General features: G+C 48.0%; 8 protein-coding genes across 9 annotated transcripts; 2 read left to right on the top strand and 6 right to left on the bottom strand.

The window, feature by feature from the left end:
- Nucleotides 1–17: 17 nt before the first annotated feature.
- On the bottom strand, nucleotides 18–1108 carry ONS95_014803 (uncharacterized protein; the record flags this gene model as incomplete). The annotated part of the gene is made up of 9 exons (XM_058508479.1): nucleotides 18–184; nucleotides 235–255; nucleotides 307–348; nucleotides 400–504; nucleotides 554–661; nucleotides 707–761; nucleotides 820–871; nucleotides 920–996; nucleotides 1043–1108. The coding sequence occupies 9 exons, from the start codon at nucleotides 1106–1108 to the stop codon at nucleotides 18–20; spliced, it is 693 nt and encodes a 230-aa protein (XP_058356166.1).
- A 1467-nt stretch (nucleotides 1109–2575) lies between these two features.
- On the bottom strand, nucleotides 2576–4887 carry ONS95_014802 (uncharacterized protein; the record flags this gene model as incomplete). The annotated part of the gene is made up of 3 exons (XM_058508478.1): nucleotides 2576–2949; nucleotides 2998–3611; nucleotides 3662–4887. The coding sequence occupies 3 exons, from the start codon at nucleotides 4885–4887 to the stop codon at nucleotides 2576–2578; spliced, it is 2214 nt and encodes a 737-aa protein (XP_058356165.1).
- A 1586-nt stretch (nucleotides 4888–6473) lies between these two features.
- On the bottom strand, nucleotides 6474–7471 carry ONS95_014801 (uncharacterized protein; the record flags this gene model as incomplete). Its single annotated transcript, XM_058508477.1, has 2 exons — nucleotides 6474–7146; nucleotides 7197–7471. 2 exons carry the CDS (start codon nucleotides 7469–7471, stop codon nucleotides 6474–6476), a joined length of 948 nt encoding a protein of 315 aa, XP_058356164.1.
- A 1424-nt stretch (nucleotides 7472–8895) lies between these two features.
- On the bottom strand, nucleotides 8896–11073 carry ONS95_014800 (uncharacterized protein; the record flags this gene model as incomplete). Of its 2 annotated transcripts, none has more annotated exons than XM_058508475.1 (5): nucleotides 8896–9154; nucleotides 9209–9375; nucleotides 9433–9999; nucleotides 10051–10506; nucleotides 10558–11073. In XM_058508475.1, 5 exons carry the CDS (start codon nucleotides 11071–11073, stop codon nucleotides 9136–9138), a joined length of 1725 nt encoding a protein of 574 aa, XP_058356162.1. In that variant the 3' UTR covers nucleotides 8896–9135. The 2 variants fall into 2 exon arrangements, with proteins under 2 accessions (XP_058356162.1, XP_058356163.1); XM_058508476.1 differs by having other exon boundaries at nucleotides 8896–9291; nucleotides 9338–9375.
- A 568-nt stretch (nucleotides 11074–11641) lies between these two features.
- On the top strand, nucleotides 11642–13804 carry ONS95_014799 (uncharacterized protein; the record flags this gene model as incomplete). Its single annotated transcript, XM_058508474.1, has 4 exons — nucleotides 11642–12006; nucleotides 12051–12700; nucleotides 12752–12920; nucleotides 12970–13804. 4 exons carry the CDS (start codon nucleotides 11642–11644, stop codon nucleotides 13802–13804), a joined length of 2019 nt encoding a protein of 672 aa, XP_058356161.1.
- A 110-nt stretch (nucleotides 13805–13914) lies between these two features.
- ONS95_014798 (uncharacterized protein) lies at nucleotides 13915–14443 on the bottom strand (the record flags this gene model as incomplete). The annotated part of the gene is made up of 2 exons (XM_058508473.1): nucleotides 13915–14214; nucleotides 14270–14443. 2 exons carry the CDS (start codon nucleotides 14441–14443, stop codon nucleotides 13915–13917), a joined length of 474 nt encoding a protein of 157 aa, XP_058356160.1.
- Nucleotides 14444–15582: 1139 nt separating this feature from the next.
- On the top strand, nucleotides 15583–18114 carry ONS95_014797 (uncharacterized protein; the record flags this gene model as incomplete). Its single annotated transcript, XM_058508472.1, has 9 exons — nucleotides 15583–15757; nucleotides 15812–15846; nucleotides 15896–15921; nucleotides 15977–16071; nucleotides 16120–16403; nucleotides 16469–16765; nucleotides 16813–16950; nucleotides 17084–17650; nucleotides 17698–18114. The coding sequence occupies 9 exons, from the start codon at nucleotides 15583–15585 to the stop codon at nucleotides 18112–18114; spliced, it is 2034 nt and encodes a 677-aa protein (XP_058356159.1).
- A 1236-nt stretch (nucleotides 18115–19350) lies between these two features.
- ONS95_014796 (uncharacterized protein) lies at nucleotides 19351–20268 on the bottom strand (the record flags this gene model as incomplete). Its single annotated transcript, XM_058508471.1, has 1 exon — nucleotides 19351–20268. The coding sequence occupies one exon, from the start codon at nucleotides 20266–20268 to the stop codon at nucleotides 19351–19353; it is 918 nt and encodes a 305-aa protein (XP_058356158.1).
- Nucleotides 20269–20985: the final 717 nt, after the last annotated feature.

The raw sequence follows: 20985 nt of genomic DNA, 5'->3' as shown, positions 1-20985 counted from the left end.
CTCTTGGATCCGTTATCTTACTCTTGAAGATAGTGTTTCTTGCTCGAGTCCTCAGCGCTAATGTCAAAAATGACTCTAAACCCAAGCTGCTCGAGTTCTGCCTTCAGATGGTCCCTTTGCGCCTTGATATTCTTGTATCCTTGCTCCAATTCGCGCATTTCCCGCCTCAGCTCATCCATTTTGACTAGATCGTATTAGCATAACTAGCAGACCGAAGAAGCACGCAATACTCACATTGCAACTGCATTTTCGCGTCTTTAATTGCATCAGTTAGCATTATCAAATTCGCAGGCTTGTCATTCATACCTTTGACTAACTCAATCTCTCCCTGGAGAACACCTATGTGGCCTTTGGATTTTGTTAATCCGGGGACCAAAGGGAGATATATGGTCATCTTGCCTTCTATTTGCTGCTCTCTGGCTTGGCCGTTTTCCTGACTAGCCTGGATCTGTATATTGCTCATATGGAGTTGGCTATTACTAGCTTGGAGCTCACTGATAAATTCTAAGGTGGGAGGTGAGCGGAGACATAATGTTGGGAGAACAATACTGACTGATCAGAGTTCGTAATAACTTGGGTAGAAGCTTGAGCGTTTCTAGCGGAATAGAAGCACTCGAGCCAAAAGATCTGGCTGCTATATCTCGAAAGAGACTTTCGATTACTTTTAAGTTAGCTGGAAATAACATAGCAATCTATATAAACATACCACAGATGAGACTAAAGCGAGTGTCTTCTTCACTGTACGACGGCCTTTGGGTGTCCTTAGGTGATTGTTAAAAATGGAAGTAGAGCAGAGAGTCGAATGAATGGATCTCTCACTGCGTCTGCGACCATTTCAAAATTGACATCTATTAGACCTGGTGTGGTATCACTAGGCATGTTTATTACCCTCTCAATGTCTGTGGTACCATGGACTGACCTGTTCGAAGGTGGCGCCATATGTTCAGCTGCTTCGGGCGTAGTCTCAAAGGGAAAGAACATCGCATCAGTGGAGTTCTTCGCCGTCAGTAGAGATTTGCTTCAAGTTTGATTTTTGACTTACGTAGAGAGAGGCGCCCACTGGACTTGGGTTTGCTTCGCCGAGGGGTGATGCGCTCATATTGTTCATGTAGGTGAGTGGTATCGCAGCGTAGAAGCTATTGTAATTGCGTCTGAGGTGAATCTTTGGTGGGGAGGAGAGTTTAGTTCGAGTTATTAAGTATTATTATAATCTTCAAGTCCGTACCTCTTTTACAGTACCACCCACGGATCCCTGTTGCCGTAGCCTTGGTTTTTACAGACAGTGGTCAGCAACGTGTGAGTAGACGTCGTCCGTTTTTTGGTGGTCTCTTTGACGGGGTGGGCCCTTACTTCGTTAGCGAGGTGGTCTCTTTAGCGAGGTGGTCTCTTCAGTGAGCTGGTCTCTTGAGCGATGTGGTTTCTTTCAACAACACAAGTTATCTGCTCCTGCAAACGCTTTCATTTTCGGCCTCGCGTTTCCTAAATGCTTGCTTCTCCACAAGCCTATGATTCTTGGCCTCCCCCACATGGTCTTAAAGCATCGTCTGGAACCCGTTCCCTCGTTTCTCGAATACACTCTTTATCCTGAAATTACTACTTTCACTCTTCTACCCGATGTCTTCGATTGCGAACCAAAACTCATCTCTCCCTGGTGATGAATGGCTGGAAACTTTCGATTTCTCTGCTTACCTCAACGATTATCTACCTGATGATCAAGACTCAACTGTTGACACTCTCTTCTCCGTCAACAGCATGCCCCTTATACCTGGCGGCACATGGCCTGGCAGTGTCGAGTCTCCTGTCTATCTCAATCATAGCCTACTATCGGTACAGCCTATTAACTCGACGATGATCAACTTCCCCAACTCTGCATGTCTGAAAAAGAAGCAGTCAGAGATACGTCTTCGTACTAAAAAGGCTTGCAATCAGTGCCGCAAGAAGAAAACCTGATGCAATCGAAAAGGTGAAGAGGAATGCGTTCCATCTGGTAAAGCCAGGAAATCAGCATGTCGCCAAAGCGCACGGAGGAAGGACCAACGCTCTACTGCAATATCTCCATCGATCGGATCTCAAGCAACTCAATTGGAACTGCCCAATGTAAGATGCGCGTAGTATTCTAGGCTATGCTACATCAATTACTAATGAACCGTCAGATAGCCATTGAACGTCCACCAAAGACTAGAATGTACATATAGAGAGGCTCCCCTCCCTAGCAACAATCGAGCAATTCGAGAATTCCTCCGGCCACGGCGTACAACTTCATTAGTCAATATCTTCTCTGGTTCTACTAGATAGTGATGAGAGAACGCAATTTCAGAAGTCATCATCGTCCTACTGCGTTTGGAGTATCTTACTTATGCTCCCTGTAGTCTTCACAAAACAAGAATCATAGGACTTCCTTCCGCGATATTGCTGGTATTGAATTTTTGAATGGGCACATTGTAGGGCTGAGTTCTGGTGCTCTTTGTTGCACACTTGTTTTGTCCTTCTGTGTATCGTTTATCTGCAATTGGACATTTATGTAATCAGAGCAACTCAAATCAAGCACTTGTCTTTCCCTTGCTACCTTACTCAACTACGCTTTATTAACTGCGATATGGACCGGACGAGCGCTAAGCTTGAGACAGTATGAAAAATCAGTATCGATGGTGGTGTTCAGCGCAGCGCTGGTACCTCTATCCTCGAGTCTTTCTGGTGCTGTCTGAGACAAATGGGAGTCCATGCGGATGTGGCTGTTTTCGTCACGAGCCATCGTCTCCACAGACTCGCCCTGGAGATATGCGTCGTCCTCGGCGGTCCCAATTCTTCGTCGTTTAGAATGTAGCGGAGAGAAACATGCTTCTGCGTGTATGTATTGACAACATCCACACGACATCATATTGGGGAATCGCTGCTGTGGTCCAAATTCCAAAATGTCTTTTACACGAGCCTTGTAGAGATTCGATCTTGCTACGAAAGTTAATCTCACTGAAATCGAAACATAGAGGGTGCTTATACCTATGATGGATATCCGGGATTCTCCAGCCTCGAGACTCTTCTGGACTGCTTCTTCTAGTAACGGGGATCGGCCAAGCTTGTCTCGGCCTACTGTGTTTTGACGCCGATTGCATACGTGGAATGTTGACATATGGATGACTAAACAATTTCTGTCTTGAAACCAGTGTTCCGGTCGTGAATGCGGGCAAAGAGGTATCGTACATCCAAAACCGGACAATTCCTGTGGTCCCATGTTCATGAAAGGATAAATCCAGGTATGGAGCGCGATGTATATACTCCAGTAATCAACATGGAGTATTTTGGCCGCCTCCTGCAAGCCACATTTACCTCCATGGTCCCGTTTACGATTTTCGATCCATTTGAGAAGGCCAGAATAGGTAAGTGCTTTGGTCACTACCCCAAGATCTTCGACTCCATGGTAAGCTGACATAAATCGTGTGAATTTGCGATCGTCATTCTTCCATGCAGGGTTGAAAATCGCTCTTCTCATCTTGCAGTTCTCGAAGTCCGAGTCTTCGTCCCCAGGCGCGCTAATAATAGTCACTGGGTTTGGAAGTTGAATATCCTGTCGAGGTGTGTAAAAGATGTATCTGCATTTCCTTGCTGGTATCCTGCTGGAACGATGTTACAGTTGTGCTGATTGGAGGGGATAAGAGTGACTGACACTTTGCTCCTAGTGTTTGTACAAATTGTCTTTCTAGCCTGTGACTCTGTTGGCCCCTTGAACAAGTGACGAATCCTGCCATAGTCCTCATAGTCCTCGTCTTCCTCCTCTTCGTGCTCCTCTGTGTACGTATTATCCGGTCCGGATGCCGTATCGTGCACTATCTCGATATCTTCTGCCCTATCTTCCCCTTCCACGCCTGGATCTTCCCTCTCTTCTCGCCCCAAAGACCTAATATCCTGTTCCCTCCCCCAATCTTCCACACAGCCGTCTCTTCTTCTTCCCTCAGCCTCACTATCATGCTCGCCCTTATCTTCATTGTGATCCTCTCTTACTCTGTTCCAGTCAGCGCTCTTGGTCCGGGGATCCTCGTCTCCATACTCAGTACTCTGCTCCCCCATCCTGTCATCACTATATCCAGCAGCTGATTGCGTTTTCTTTAGTACGGGCTCGTTGCGAAATGTAGCTTTTATGCATTCGAAAGCTCGCTCCCCATCAGATCTCTCGTCCTTGGCGCCTCTCTGCACCTCTCCTAATATCAGAATATTCTGCTCGTCCTCATCTTCGACTCCGCGATTATCTCTCCCCTCTGATCGCTCAGCCTCCATGAATTGGTTGTCCTCCTCGTCCTCAAAGTCTTCCACTCTTTGATCCAATCGCTCAGCCTCCTTACTCTGCTCCTCGTCGGCATCATCGTCAGCCTGGTTGCAACTGTACCCACCCTTGTCATCTATATCCTGCCCATTACCGCTTGACTTTGCTTCCATATTTTCAGGACCTAGCATCTTGTGCGGAATCACTTCCATGCATTCGAAAGCTCGTGCACATTCGGCCTTTTGTCTATCGGCGCACAGCTGGCTGATGACAACTTGCCCTCCACCCAAGTATCTGCTAGCGCTAGCGCTCTCCTTCAAAATTCGAAGCTGGCTCTGTAAGGTAGTCTCCAGGTTTAAATGATCTGTCGACCAGATCTGGCGGATTCGTTCGACTCCAGGAACCTCCTTCATGCATTCTCTCATATCCTCATTGTCATAAAGTTTGTTGATTATGCTTTGTCGCTTCGAAAGTCCGCGAAGTTTGGTCTGAGTTATTTTTATCTCCGTTGCCAGTTCGCAATGGCATTCCAGACTTGGTTCTCCAACGCGACTTGGCATCGAGGTCGATGATGATTGAGCTATAAAACTCATGTTCGGCCCATCCGTTGACGGCAATTCAGCAACCACCATTGTGGAAGAGCTTTCAGGGTTGTCGAGATAAGCTGTTCGGATCTCGTATTGTGGCAATTTTGGAGTGAGAAGGGTTCATGGAGAAGATTCAAGGAGGAGGTCAATTTTTTATGTCGGCCTTGGCACGTGGAGCACGCCTGGTCCATTCATTCGTGAAGAGGAGCTGAACGCGGCACATTCGATAGGGGAACAGGGGGTAAACAGGGAGATGGGGATGAACAGATGCACTTGCGGCAGGTGATAAGGATGTATGTCGACACATCCGGTCAGGGGGAAAGGGAACAGAATGAATGAGCAGGTACTCTCTTCGCATTGTCTTAACACACATCGGGCTAGGCGCTCCATTGAAGTGCGACCTCGATATATTGTTTGTAACTAGACAGATTAAATAACAAGGTACGTGATCATTGCGTTGGCGACCATACAAAAGTTCAGAATAGAACGATATTTATCTCGTTCGCCTTACTCGCACCCATCCGCTGTAGCCTTTCCACCTGCTATGTTTGGGCTCGAGAGTTCTTGTTCTGATCTTTCATCCAGGGTTGTATCGTTGGCTTGCGACAGTCTCCTAGAGCAGGAGGCGTTAGTGATATGTACTTAGCAGAAGTGGAATCGCAGGACGGTTCACGAACCACAGCGTTCATCTAATCTACAAACTTGTCAGCAGTACATCCTATAATAATATCAAAAGCTATTATAATAACTAACCTCCATTCAACAGCTACTACAGCTGGTGGACACCGTCGATGTGTCGTCTCATAATTGATGCACCATGCTCTAACTGTATAACGACAATGACCGCACTCAAACTCGACTTGTGTGTAATTGCACATTCTCACTTGTGAGTTAAGGATGAAAACCAGTTTTGAGGGATTCAGTAAAATTCAGGAGGGTTGAATGCGTTCCCCAGAGATTTGAATGAAGGATGGCAAGGGAAATTGATTTGAACCCTGAATCACGGATCAATGTACCCTGGCGTGGCCTTGAACCTTTGAAGCAAGTCCCATGTTTTGATCAGAAATATCTCGGCTTCTAAATCTTTTGGCCTGGGACATGTTGATATGAGAAGCTGATGATCTATCATAAACCTAGGATATTTCCAGAAGGAGGCTCACAAGACGTCGGCATCTGTCACGACCAAGTCTTCACTATTCGCACCCATTATTTCTCCATTCATTCGATGCGCCTCAACCCGTCTTCATTTCCTCTTTGGTGGATGGGCCCCAAACCATCGTACTTTGAACGTATGTTCCTTCTCCCCAAAGTCCTTCAGATCAACACCGGCTTCTGCTTTTATCTCAGATCCAAACTTCAACCATACATGGCTACCCTTAGGAGTAGCCTGTAAAAAGATGCTCTTACCCTGCCATCTCGCTTCGTCAATCACATATCCCCCTATCATCAAGCCTGGCCCCTCTCTCTGATGCACCGCCAGGGCACACGAAAGGCGGAATACTTATAAGTCTATAAGCTACAATTCTAGATGTATTCCTCCTGCTGATGATTGATTAAGTCTTTCAATTGACTTGTTTTTGAACAATTCTCCACTCCTTCCCTTTCCCCCCTTCTCCGGGTGATCTTCCGCTTCAACTTATTCTCAGGATCTCCTGATGAAACTCAGGGCATGCGCATATGTTATCTCCTAGCACATTTCGTTTAATTTTCCTGAACTCGTCGTCTTCCAATGCTGCTGAAACCCCCGGGTGCTTCCCCCACAAGTGGCAGAAAATGCGATTCAACACGCGCTCTTCTCGGGAACAAACACAGACACTTGCAGAGAGTAGATATGCACAGCTGCGCTCTTCAGGCTTGCTGATACCTGCCTTGAGTATTGGTGATACCCAGTACTTTCGAAGTGCGTGGTCTGGGTAGTAGTCAACATATCGAGCTCTTTCGGTAAAAGAAGTTTCCATGAGATGATTGGAAGACTCTTGGTGACTGAGCTGCGAGAAGGAAGCTGCAAAGTTCTGTGTTGCCGGTGTGACATTAGAAATTGCAAAGCGGACTATGCTGATTGCATGTTCTGGGCTGCACCCTTCGTCTCGTATCAGGTACCAAAACATAGCACCACAATCCGTAGCTGGCGGTGCATAATGTGTGCTGCTCCTCACATCTGGTATTGTTGGATGATGTTCCATCATCGACTTGTAGGTATCGGCTGGAACGAAGGTGGCCAGAACAGCAATTGGGCAAGTCTGCTGCCCCAGACTCCCTCCGTCCTTCCCACAGCTCCGATTATGCTGGCCGTCGCTTGCCCGACTGATGTCTTCATTAGAGAATGCCTGGGATAATTTATTGCTTGCACTTACCGCTCTTGTGCTACAGAATCCCCAGCCCTTGTCTCTTCAATAGAATAAGATGGCTGTGAATTGAATGTCTTATGATTGTCGAATCTAGCAATATTGATCGTGCTCATGGTCTCTGGGAACCTCGGCGCTGAAATATTCCTTCCGACCTTGGCTGCTGCGGAAAGCCCTGCGGGGATTTCCCTTCGCGGAATCTTCAAATGAAAAGGTCGGGCTGAAGGAGTAGGAAGATATGGGAGGTTCATATTGCTTTCGGGAAACCTCTGCTTGTTGACCATGTTCGCTTCTTTTCCGTGCAGTTTAGGTCTGTCATGATGCTCCTATGCTGTTGCTGAGCGTGATGTTTCGATGACAACGATGAAGATATATTGGTACCTGGTTCTCTTGCCATATGCTAGTTGATTCTTTTTTGGACGAGCTGGCTGTATTTTGGAATGGTGCCTGACATGTCACAGTCTCGGCCGTTGATGGGAGTCTGGAAGTGTGGAACTGCAGTCGCTTTGATGTTGAAGCCATGCCAGAGGACCACAGTGTTAGGAGGCTTGCGACAGTATCGGAAAGGAGAAGAGAATGGATAATTCAAGCAGATATTTCGACGCAGGGAGTAAGGGCTTTACTTATGCTTTTCAGATATTGCAAAACGGCCACTTGGACCAGACTGATGAGCTACCCGACCCTTCGAGGCGACCGGCGCTACGAAACACACTAAAAATCACTATCACAGTCCAGCAGTTCCAATTGGCCTGATCATTACGGCTCCTCTTCCCCTCTCGGCCGCAAAACACAATGGGGTCTCGGCGCCTGGTACTTTGCTTTCTCATCTGGGCTTTCAGATTGCACGAATACGGAGTGCAGTAATATTAATCTGATAGAAAGAACGCATTACATATTATTGTACAAAGTGTTGTGGTGTAAGTTGTACGCGACCATCTGCCATGTCTTAACCCCTGAGCCTCTGATCTATTTCGGCTTTCGGCCATGGACAACAATACTGCAGTTTTTGTCAGCCGGAATTCACACACAGGAAATGTACTCACATTTGGAGATAAGCATGGATATGTGGATTCCGGAGATCCTCCCGTACCCGTACTAGGAGCAACTCGACCGCCTCCCGAGACATGCTGTGCTGTTCGGTTAACGGGACGATCGAGATTGCAAAGAGCATTTCCAAGATATTCTGTCGACACCACCGTCCCAAAGTCTTGAACTTTTTACCCTTCGGCCATGTGCCAACTGGCCAAGAGAATTCTTGTTGTTCAATGTCCTCAAATCCCACCGCCTCGAGGTGGTTCCTATACCTTGATGCAGAAGTCAAGTCGATTCCTTTGGACGCAAATGCCTCCGTCACTTTCTTCGCCCACGTTTCCAACGCAGTCCCTTCCAATGATCCATCACGACTTCGAAATTCAAAGATGAGGTCCTGCATCTCGATGATTCCTCCAGCTGTCAGTGCTTCGAAAGCTTCCTTGAAAACGTGAAGTGGGTTGGAGAAGGAGCAGAACAACATCCGACCGTGAATAAAGTCAAACGGAAACTCAAAGTTCCATGTAAGCGAGAGATCATCGACCTGAAATCTGCAATTAGGCGGTACCCTGAGATTTATCAGCTCATTCGAAAACAGCAATCAGAAGCAAGCGCACCACTCTGTCTGCATCGGGCTTAAGTCCACCCCTAAAACCTCGACATCAGGATGTTCGTCTGCTACGTTCAAGGTTAAGCGTTAAACTTTCGGGGGTGAATAATCACTTACCAAAATCTATTGACCAAATTCCAGTCCCGGTGCCTATGTCGAGGGCTCGTTTTATCTTCGGAAGTTGGGCCAAGTGTAAATGTTCATCTAAAGTAATACCAAAGAGACGATGTTGAAGATCCGTAAGACTAATCAGTAATATGAGTAGCACGATAGGGTGAATGCTCACCAAGTCTTTGCCGTTCCTGCTCGTCATTCGGTAGCAGATATTCTACGTGCGTGGTTAACAACATTTTCAGGTACAGTCAATCAGAATGATACTTACTCCCTGCATGATAGCCGTGGTAGCTGCGGCCATACCTTTCGACGTGCTCGAGGGCTTCGGATGTCAAAGTTGTCGTTGATTCCCTGAATCTTCAGTTGGATACTGCTTGATATTGAGATTGCAACGTACCCGCAATCGCTCCCCAGACCGGAATCCGAGTCAAAATCCTAACCCAGTTAACTCTAGAACAAAGTTCTGATAAGAACGGTAGGGTATCGCCTTACGTCATGACCATCTGTTCCGAGGCTACTCTCTGTATGGTCGTAGTCGTCTACGTGGCTCGTGTCGTTGACGTGGTTAACGGAACTTCCTACTCCAGACAACATAACATCTGAACCCACACCACCCACATCCTCGACCCCGTATCCCAATTCCGGCCCTAGATCACTGCCTGCCATTGTTAAGCCATTGTTCCATGACCCTCCTGCCATTGGATTGACCTCCTTTCTACTGAGCTCTTCTTTTTGCTCATGCGATCCGTCCGAGGCATGTCGGCAGCCGGGTATGTATTGTTCCATGCCAAACAGAGTCACGGACAGCGTGGACGTAGTTTCCAGGAAGGACGCCATACAAGATCGCTCACTTTTGGTCTCAGCTCCGGTTGGCTTGCTACCAGCGTCGTCTTCAATGTGGTCAGGCAACCTCAGTAACCAACCTTTTACCTGGTAAGCCGCACAAAGGTATCGAACCGAGAAAAAATTCCACCACGGTTCTGCAGGAGGATGATTTGCTTCGGAAAGGCCGTAGATGAGCGCCATCCCGGAAAAGAAGTTTCTGTGACAGAGTAGAATCTATTCGAGGCCAACTTAGCGAAGAAAGATCATGAGAAAGATTAACCTTACCTTTGCAGCTTCATCGATTCTCCCAACCAAGTCAGGATGAGCCTTTGCGCACACCCTCACATTATATACCAGGCGTGACCATTGTGTGGATTTGCTCCTTAGCTCTGCGGGGTCAAGAAAATCATTAGGGGACAATTTCTGCGAGCAAAAAAGGTCCTTTTCAATCAACAGGCGCGCTAAGCCCCGAGGTGTGTGGTTGGTAACGTCTTCGAGGAAGCTGAAGTCTTCTTCGCTGAGGCCTTCCCATCTTGGGTCAAGTCCGTCCAGAATATCTTGATGTAGAACGCCCAAAATCTTCAGGCGCTGAAGCACCGACATGAGCGGTAGCTCTCGATTCTCAAAAAGTTCTTCGATTGGGCGTAGGATTGGTGCGAAGGCATCAGAGGGACAAGGTGAGCTGCCGGTGCTCCGTAAGCTGGTTGAGAAGATCCAGCGAGCCAACGGGCTCTTCAATTCCTGGTAAAGTAATTAGCAAGCTAATCCCTCCACGTTCTCGATAGATCATACCTTCCCGACTGCTTCATACTCCTTCTTCGATACATATAGCTTGCTGAAACGGTATTCGAGTAGAAGCCGTACATGAGTGAGACCATCGAAGATATCTTCGAACGCCCTTGATGGAAAGCCGCATGCTTTTCTTTCCAGGGCCATGAAAGTCACTTTGGAGATCAATGTCAATAAACCCTTGTCCGTGTTGTTGGCAGCTTTGGTGAGTCCTGTTGTTGAAGATGCAAAAGGGACGCTCCATGTCCAATTCCAGCAGCAGTATTTGCATTCTGTTGCTATTGTTCTGAGAGTTTCCTCTGCTTTGTGCAATCCAAGTACATCAACGTCCGTCGGGAAATTCTCAATCCTTCGGCTGGACAATATGCCCAAGGGAGTGTCTGGATGTTGGAACGGAAAATAGGAACAGACAAGCTGGATTTCTTCCGCGCTGGTGGAGGCTCGAAGGATTTCGCAAGCCTCCCCCTCCCAGTGGATAGCGCTTCCGTGGGTGGACGTTTTCAAGGCTAAAATGTCCATCGGGGGATCGATGATCACAGGCTTGGAGATGCACGTAAGGATGCACGAAAGTAGGGCAACCTGCAGGTGCGCAGGGAGAATTCAGATGCCTTATGAGATGAGGAGTGAGGGAACTGCAGGAAGAAGCGGAGACAAGAATGCAAGTGCACATTGATCGATGATTGACGAAGTGAGGAGCGCCTGCAGTTTTGCCAGCTTCCTATATATGGTTCGTATCTTCGTTCCTGATTGATGAGAATCCAATAGCACGAGAAGTCTCCACCAGATATTGATCAAGTGAAACAAAGGATCGCCAACAGTCGAGGCTGGCGACATTCGCTTCCGGTGAAGCGAGCACTCTGGCCACCAGAAACAGGGTCGCTTCACCGGAGACGAATTTGGCCCGCCTCAAGTGATTCGAGTTAGTGGCGTTATCGACTTAGCCCTCATCCGGAAAAGCAAACCGACCTGCAGGTGATTCGCAATCTGGGCGGACAGGGGCTGTAAACAATGTTTACCACCCTGCAAACCACTCCTGCGCTCCAAGATTCTCAATTTCCCTACTTTCTCACTCAATTGCCCTCCCACCATGGAGGATCAAGTGCTATCGTCGATGTGCAAAGGACCGGTATCCTACTATACACTGGCAGAGCAGAGAGAGGATTCCACACGACGTAAGATCTCCCAGCGGGAAATCTCTCGTGGTGAAAATACGTACATTTGCATGGTCGTTCCGGTACACTGCAGGCATTGGGTCGCTGTCCGGGTCACAATAAGTCCATTCTCGCTCGAACGATTTCCAGGACAAATATTTTTCTCGTCCCAACTTCGTTTCGGGCCTTGTTGTTGCGACATTGACCATAAAATCACCTCGGATATTGTCAAGAATACAGTCCAGAGAGTCATCGACTCTTCCTACCGATCAGTTTGTTGGAACTACTCTTCAAGTCATCAGTCAGTTAGCTCCCAGCCAGGGGAACTACCTAACACGAAAGCAGCTGCACTTTGGACCATCCTACCAATTCCGATATCGAGCAATGCGTTGCGGTTGCAAAATCCAGATTCAAAGCATATACAGAGTCCCACATCGAGGCTCACTTCCCGGTAGCTCAACCCAACAGTATCGACAATCAGAATGCGCTTGACGGTAGAGCTTGTCCGGCAACCGGCCAGCTCGCACCACCTGTCAGCCACAAGAGAAAAGTAATGGCTGAACCAAGTGGAGAGCTGGTTAGGCCACCGCCCCCAAAGAAGCAGTGTATAGACGAGACGGATACACTGGCCCAACTTGTCATGAAGAACACCCTTTGGTTGGAGGACAGTTTGAAAAAGTTGTCTCAGAAGCCTCTTCCGACGCTGCTTACTCTCTCCAGCCTTTCGCCCCCGGAACCAAAGGACGACGCGTCTACTCTAGCAGATCAATTGTGGAAGCTGGCAGAGGACGTAGAGGGTGCATCGGTAGGCATCGTCTGGTCTATGCGATATACCGCCGCTTGTGCCTCACTCCTAGGAGCCTCCTCCACGAAAAGCATCAATCGACAAAACATCTTCAATTGGCATGGGTTGGTCCACATTATCAACTCAATTGTAAATCTGATGCTGCCGACTTGGAATAACAAGGCTTACCTGCTCTACCATGTCTTTGCTGGTATAATAGCAATTCCTCCGATTGGCAATACAATTGCTAACACCGATGTAGCGAAAGGGAGTTTGATGAGTTCTGTCGCTCGTCTGTCAGAAGAAAAGCGGCAGAAATTTGCTTCCAAAATCGCGAATGCATTGAAACGGCTCACTCCTCCGAGTGGATTTGAAGGTGTCCCTCTTTTCAATCCCACACGAGCGCTCAGCGGCATGATGCACAGTGTAAGGTATGATTCTGATCTCACTGATACGAGACATAAAATAACACTCTGCAAGCCACGAACAAATCTGCAATTCGATATGGCTGCCGTTAGCCGAGACAATCGAGCCTGAAAGGTCAATATCTTTGTTTCCTGATATGGCTACTCTTTCCTGTCAAGTACAGGACTTGAGTGTTTTGCCAGCAAGAATAAAATCAGGAAACATCGCAAGCACCCTTCATTTGCCGCCTCCACCATCCACATCGTCCATGCACCCTGGCACTCGCAATCAGTCGTCGAAGAAAAGGGGTCACAGCCACAAAATCCGTACGTCAAGGCAAAGTTCCTTCGCCTCCGACGACCAACCCACCGAGACTTTTCCGCCGGCTGAGTCTGGAGATGGACACCACGATCCAGGCAGCTCTTCCACCTCTACTTCTGCCGGTCACAATATCGACGATATTACCAGGAGACATATTGAGGACGATAGTATGGACCCATGGATGGCGGATAGTTCGAGAAATTATGCGGCTTTCACTGGTTCTGGCCAGACAGGAGCAGTCTCCATGGATTCGCAAATGACGAGCAGCCTGGGTGCGGTAGACTGTCGGCCAAACTCTCTGCAGCAAGACCCTTGTTGGGAAAGAGAATTGACGATGGATCCATACATGATGAATACTCTGGGCGCGGGAGGCGGTCTGCCGAGTGCCCTGGAGTCGAGACCAAGCACGATCAATCCAAATTTGCTGACTGTCGATCCGCATATGACGAGCAGCCTGGGTGCAGTGGACTGCCTGCCGAGCTCCCTGCAGCAAGAATCAGGTCGGGAGAGAGCATCAAAACTACTAAACATGATGGAAGATATAGTGGGATACAGCCACACTTTCCCACCGCAGTTGGTTTGGCCATGACAGAGAAGAATAGGACCAGTCATTGAAAGCCCGTTTGGTGAGTGGCACAAGCTTTGTGCAGACACGGGAATGGTCCATTAGTGCGTGTGCCAACGGGCAGCTCCTCTCTGTCAGATGCTAATATAAAACAAGATACCTCGCGATCCTCCACATGAACGATACACAACAGAATCAGACTCGAGAAAGAATGCAGCGGAGCCACTCTCGATCTCTACCTCACCGCTATCACCAATTTCTGGCAGCTGAACTGTGCCTAGTGCAAGTAATCCAATGATTCCCTTCCCGGGACCCGACTTGTCATATTTCAAGGGATCAGGCAACACATTCGAGTATATTATAGGCATCCTCCATTGGATATCTTCCTGCTTCGCATCGACTCCGAGGCTCTTGAGGGACGTAAGGTCAACGTTCTGTTTTGGTCGGTCAGCGCTGTGCGATGCGATGAGGGCATTGTGCAAGGGATACCTTGAGGAACTCCTGAGCAGCTGCGATCGTCTCGGGCGTCCATTTCAATTGCTCATGGCTTGACTTTCCGGGTTCCAACTTCCCTTCAGCTTGTAGCTGGGCGACCTGAGCATCGAGACTTGCTCGAGCATCCTCTGCAATACTCTCACTTATCCCTGAGCTAGTAACTATCATCTCCGTCGCTATTCCTGCTCGAAATGTACTATTCCGAGGTTTGTCTGCAGAATATTATTGTTTTGTTGGTCGGAGTTGGAGTCGCACAATCTTTTGGCGGCCACCGCTCCTTTGCTCAGATGGCAGGTCCTTGATGTGCTGGCAGCAGGTAGGGTTGGATGCAAAGGGTGTCGGGCTGCTTGCCCTAGGATTGTGGGTGATTCTGATACGTAGAGCTTGAGCTATGTTTCTTTGGCGCTTGGGTGCAGTGGCAGCCTGTGGTTTTTTGGCCCAGCGTCTTTACACATCACATGATGTACCTCGGTTTTGTACGGGAGACGTAGCGTACCATAGCCGTCGAGCCAGCACGTTCAATAAGACCTAGATCTTCAATATTTTGATTCTGACCCCAAATCTTTTTCAGTTCTGACGCACGAAAGATGCACTGCCGACCTCAATCTGGAACCTTTCTATTCTCGACTTGTTGTGACCGAAGGACATGCACTGATTGTGCAAAAGGATCCTCCCCCACAGTAACGTAATTCCTTGAATGTGAAGGACAACATGCAGGACTTACACTGCTGCTCTTCTCACGGTATTATAGTAACGAGCATCCCGATGGGGTCGGGATATATCTCCAGAGTGTCAATCCAGGAACTTGATTTGTGCTGCAAGATCAGCACAGCAGTGCAGCGCGAGTACGACTGTTCGCGACAGATCAGAAATCGGGAAACGCAGCTTCTATCCCAGCGCCGAAGCTAGTTAATCGAGTTAGTTGTTGATGATGACGGGGTTGTTGTCGTATTGCATAATCGGCAACTTCATGTGATTCGACGGATATGGAAATCTTGCCGTAGCTTGTCTGTCTTTCCCTGACGTCGCACCAGCTTGCGGCTGAAGTCTTTCCTGCTTGGGCGGGTCCTTTGCCGAGCGTCTCCCAGCATCAGACCCCTCCACAGCACCAGATCTACTGGCGCAGACTCGTGAGCAACCGCAGAAGAGCACACTCTTGCTGGAGCCCGCACCAGCGTCTACATTGCCCACAATATATATACAATCTTCGGCTTTTCTACCGTTCTTCGCTCGAACCCCTGAACATCTGCTGCTAGCCTTTCGCCCCTCAACCTCCTTGACTTCTGTGCACTTCGACTGTTATACAGATGCAGGGAGGTCGTCACGCCGAGCTTCGTGTGCTCCGCATAGCACGAAGGCAGGAGGTCGGGCCATCGTCTCCCCAGCCTGGATATGTACCATCCGGCAATCCTCCTCGTGAGGATCGGAGGAACAGGATTCCTCCAAGGTCAAAGAGTGGCTGCTGGAAATGTCGAACTCGGAGTATATTCTTCGCTCATCTTCCCTTGAACCAGCATAACTAACACCATTGCCTAGAGGTAAAATGTGACGAAGAAAGGCCAACTTGTGGAGTACAGTAACATACAGAGGTAGTTGAACTTTTTCGCTGACTAGGCACAGCAATGCGGACGTTTTGGTCATGATTGGTAAGTCCATTTCATTTGTTCTTATTCTGCCAAAATGCTGAAGAAAGTCCATCAGTGACTATAACGCGAAAGTCTTCTTCAAAGACGTCACGTCGAAAATACTCAAAGGCACACAGCAAGTCACTATGATTGGTAGCCATGTTTGGGATCGTACGTTAAGTGTACTCAAGTTCCGTCCGCAAAGCTAATGAGATACAGCAAAGGCACAAGACCAAAAGCCAAAGGTCCAAGTACTCAAGGATATATTGCCTCCATTTCCAACTCTAACCACCGATGAGGAGCGAGAGGAGAAGGCAAAGTCGCGAGATCCTGGAACCTTCGTAGTTGTTGCAAACGTGTCGAGTTTTGCGAAATTCCCTGAGTATCAGGGCGAGTTCCTAGGAAATTTACATCAGGGTACTACCAACTCGGAATATGAAGGTGTGAATATTGATCCGACTTCACTTGATGGCAGTATAACTGACGAGGTGAATGATCCTAATGTGAGTCACGTCCGTGTTTCTTGAATAGCAAGGATAGATAATTGACCTGCTACTGCGAGTGCTAGGTAGTGATCCTCAAGACCTTTGAAGACCCGTTTCCGAGAGCCCCCGCAACCTTGCCATACCGACCGAGGCCAGCTATAGTACCGCGTCTAATTTCACCCACGTTTAGCTGCAGACAAATATCGGAAGCCAGTTTTGATTCCAAAACAATATCTCTTCTTGATGCTGCTCAACGAGGTGGAAAAGACGCCGAGCTGCTACGCTATTACCGAACGACAATTTCACCACAGATTATCAAGATCGGCAAGTCTCAAGTAGGCGAGGATATATTTGAGGTCCAGGCTCGAGAATACCCACCAGTCAGTCAAAGTGTGTATTTCGGAGACAAATCGCTGATACCAGACAGCTTTTCCACGCAATGATGGCACTCTCCGCCCTGAGTATAGCGCAGAAGGAAGGTTCCAGTAACACCACTGCTTTTGAGCATTACCAACAGGTCATTCCAGCTTTACAGACTGCGGTTCAAAGCATCGAAGATTCCTACGTAAGTGCAATTCCCTACCATGCGTCACTGTAGCTGTGGATGCATCTTATTAAAATCAGCCTCCGGATGCAACATTGCAAGGAGTTTATCTATGCTTACTCGGCTCGAGAAAAATAGTCTGACTTTTCCCTAGTCCGACGGTGCCCTATTGACACATTTACTCTTGCTTTTCTACGAGATCGTTGCACAGGAGACAGCTATGTGGCAATGTCACTGTGACCAACTTTTAAGGATAGTCTCCATGCGACGACAAGCATGTGGTGCTGATCACTTCGACTTCGTTATCTGGATGATCTTCTGTATCGATGTCTATGCTCTTTTGAGTGCGAGTGGGACGGGAATGTTTGCTGAGGTCGTTTCCAAACAAAATATGTTGCCATTACCAGAACGATGCTTACTACCCGAGACGGCCGAGCAGCTTCTAGTAGAATTCCCCGAAGAACAGGCACATTTCTCAAGAATCATCCCTATCACTCAAGAGATTTTCTCAATCGCACTTCAAGTTGGTCGCCTAGCCAAAGCTCTGAGAACGGAGGTCAGCCAAGAAAGGTTTGAGGGTTCCGACGACACACATAAGATGGAACGATCTACACGTATTCGAAATCTTCGACAGCAGATATTCGATCGGAAAATGAATTGGAGGTTTCTATTCCAGACTCCGAACAACCTTCCACCTAGAGTCTTGGAATGGGTAGAACATGTACGTCATAATCTTCTCACATTCGAAAAACTGACTGACAAGAATAGTCATATCTGCTATCCCGCGTTTGTATACTATACACATATACCAGCATGTATTCAGGGCAGTTGCACGACCCAGAACTCGACACCGACGCCCAGATCAAGGCATGCTGCGCCGAAATTCTTCACGCTATCAGCATAATGCTATCCACACAACGATGTGACCTGCAGTACGCCGTATTCCCACTGTTTCTGGCAGGCTTCTGTACACAAAATTCAACAGAGAAGAATACGGCTTTGAGATTGATGGCTGAAGTCGAGAAACGTGAGTATGGAGGAATTACTAGTAATGTACAAAGGCTCTTGCAGACTATCTATGAAAAGCAGAGTGTTGCCGTTGCACAGACGGGACATGCCAATTCAGTGGATTGGGTAGATGAGATGGAACGGAACGGGCCACGGCTCATTTTTAATGGCTTATGACAGCGGTCTGTGGAAAACATGGGCCAATGTTTATATGCATATCGGACACCTCCATCAACTACTTCACCTCCTATAATTCAAGAAACCCGTGTCGCCTCTAAACCCAGTCACAGGTTGAATAAATGGTCATAGGGAAAACATCAAGAATATGGTTGCGAGACACTAAATGCCGAAGGCTCGGCTTACCCCACCATCTCAATAGTCGTCGGAAGAAGCGCTCCCGCAACACCTTCCTTGAATTTCAACTAACATTTGCAAACAAAGGTGGTCTGCCTTGCTTTGAAACTAGGTGAGGGATAAAGGCTACCCGATCAACCTTTAAATGACATACCATACATTACTTATATCTCAGTTGCGAGGCTGAACGACGCGGGCTGGATTAGCACAAGATAAGATGGGGGCAGGTCTTGTTGCCATTTCCCCGGTACAATGAGAAGCACTGGCGTTCGGACAGGAGATCCCAGCGTATCCAGAAGCGAGATTCTTCTGTTCAGTCTAGAACATCTGGGAAGCTTAAAGTGGAAAGAGCAAACGGCACAATTGAGGTCCATGACTAGCCCACTTCGTACCGCGCGAGTGTGGGGTACGGAAGTACTTAGCGTGCCGAGCCTGCGACGCGGACTCTCTTGACTAGGCCGGGCAGGGTTGATTATGACAGGCCCCGCTTCGCACAGACATCCATGAGAAGATCAGCGGGCTGTTGACATACAAGGGTATAATAGGCGAGTTTTCCCTTACCCAAAGCAATAGATGCAGGCAATTTCCATGGTAACGAACATCCCTCCTTCACGTATTCCGTCAAGCAAGATAATCGCATCGTGACCCCTGAATATTGCACCCTAGAGCTGTCTAGGACGCTTCGCTCAACCACATCTGTTATCAAGGATATCACAATAAAGCACAAAGACTAGACTTTAATACAGAGATGTAAGTGCTGACGTCAAATTTCCAGATCGATCTGAAATTACGTCTGCAAGCGCGACCTAAAGGCAAATGGGCATCATTATGAATAAGCTACTTCGGTAGCAGTCCAGAATTGTTGTCTCTAACGATCCTACCCTACTACACAGACTAAATATTTATCTAATACTAGCCTTTTCGGCTTCTTCTGACCCATAGTCCTGATGGGGGAAATTAGACTCCTCGAAACAAAGGAAAACAGAGATCAACTCTTGACCTTCTTTATGATAGAAGATTCCAAGTAATGTAACCTCCAACGTATGTTCCTATTCCAGCTTACCATCCCCTGGAATGGTAATCTAAGCCCTGACCATAATAATGATAATCATTCCATTTTGATTTGTCGCCATCATCCTTATCGTCCATGCACAACCACCTCTGAACCTGCTTCATGTTGGCTTCATCGCGCGCAGTGTGACTACGGATGGAGACCGCTTTTCGCGCGCAGAGTAAGTTTTGGCGAAGACTGACAGTGAGTTCGGAACTGAGCATGTTTCGGCGAGTTGTTCGCCGAGAGAGAGCGAGCTGATGAAGGGTAGTGCTTGTAGTCCGAACGATGGGTTGAGCTGTTGATTGAGAATTCTCGGAGGTTGGCTTAGGACCTTTCCCTATCATGAGAGGAGTGGCGTCGACAGAGTCTGGCGAGGCTGCGAGAGATGGTCCATTAGGAGAGGATGTACGCGGACGGCAATGAGCAGGTTTTGACGTCGAAGCTGTAGCGGAAGAAGTAAACTCATTTGCTCTGTCATTCTGATGAAGCATAGTGGTGATCAAGGATCGGTGCGAGCTCAAGTTCGGTCTCGGATCGACGCGCTGGAAGGTCTTCTCGTCGATACCGGCCATTCCACTGTCCTCGACTGAATCCTCCCATTCCGAAGAATCATCGTCGTCAATAGCACTCTCATGAATCTCGTCCTCATCCGTCTCGAACACAGCATCGTCGAATGCTTGCTCCTCCGTGACAATTTCAGGAGTAATCGAATCCTCCTTGAATGGTGTTTGTTTCTTCAAAGGTCTTCGAGCAGGGTCAGCCAACGCTTTGTGGGTCTGTAGAAGTGTCTTCTCATCCGCGCCTGATGAACCGCCAAAGTTGAGCCTTGCTTCTTGCTTTTTCAGTTGGGTAGCAGTAGGTTGTATCAGGCCTGTCTGCTCACTTGAAAAGTCTTCACCCGAGGATGCGCCGAGCGCGAACATTCGTCCATTTGTAGAACTGACAGCGGCAATGTCGGCGGCAGGAATGGACGAAGGCTTAGTGAGAAGAGTTGTCGGTGGGTACAAAGATGCACAATGCCCAAATTCACGAACCACGAAGAAGGAACTTTGCCGTTGGATCTGGGGATACGAGGTATCGGGAGGTGTGGAGGCATAATTATGGGTGTTATCGAGATCGATTTCGGGAGCTCCTTCGTTGCTGAGTGATTCGAGACTGCCAGATAGACTTAGGCGGTTCTGCTGAGTATAGCCCTCCCGAAATTCTCGCTGAGATGGCGATAGCAGGTGTTGTGGTATTGGCTTCAAAGACAGTATCGCAGCAGAAGGTTTCCCTATTCCACAATCGCCAACTCAAGTTCTCCAATCTTCGTCCTTCCTCTAATGATGAAGCGGATCGTGAGACTGTAAACATGTTAATCTCTGTTTGCGGACCCTTTTCCAAGAAGGACGCTCACCCGTCCACAATCTGAATAGGTTCTCAACATTGCAAGTATCGAAATTGTATTTCAAATGCACATCGACAGTCAGGGCCGGTGCGTTTAGTCGAGAAGGCATTTTTCGATGGAATTTGATTAGACCAAGGAGTTACTCGGTGGTAGAGTGCCATATGTACAGACTGCTGTTGGATGGTTCTTGCTTTTTGGAAATATATCCTGCTCGCGCGATCTAAGGGGCGCGTAGGGGCAAGGACGTAACGTA

The sequence above is a fragment of the Cadophora gregata genome (assembly GCF_030347475.1).
Source record: "Cadophora gregata isolate MNR1 chromosome Unknown scaffold_9, whole genome shotgun sequence".
NCBI classification, from domain to species: domain Eukaryota; kingdom Fungi; phylum Ascomycota; class Leotiomycetes; order Helotiales; family Ploettnerulaceae; genus Cadophora; species Cadophora gregata.
The sequence above is the reverse complement of the archived record's forward strand: the minus strand, read 5'-3'. Positions and strand labels throughout refer to the sequence as shown.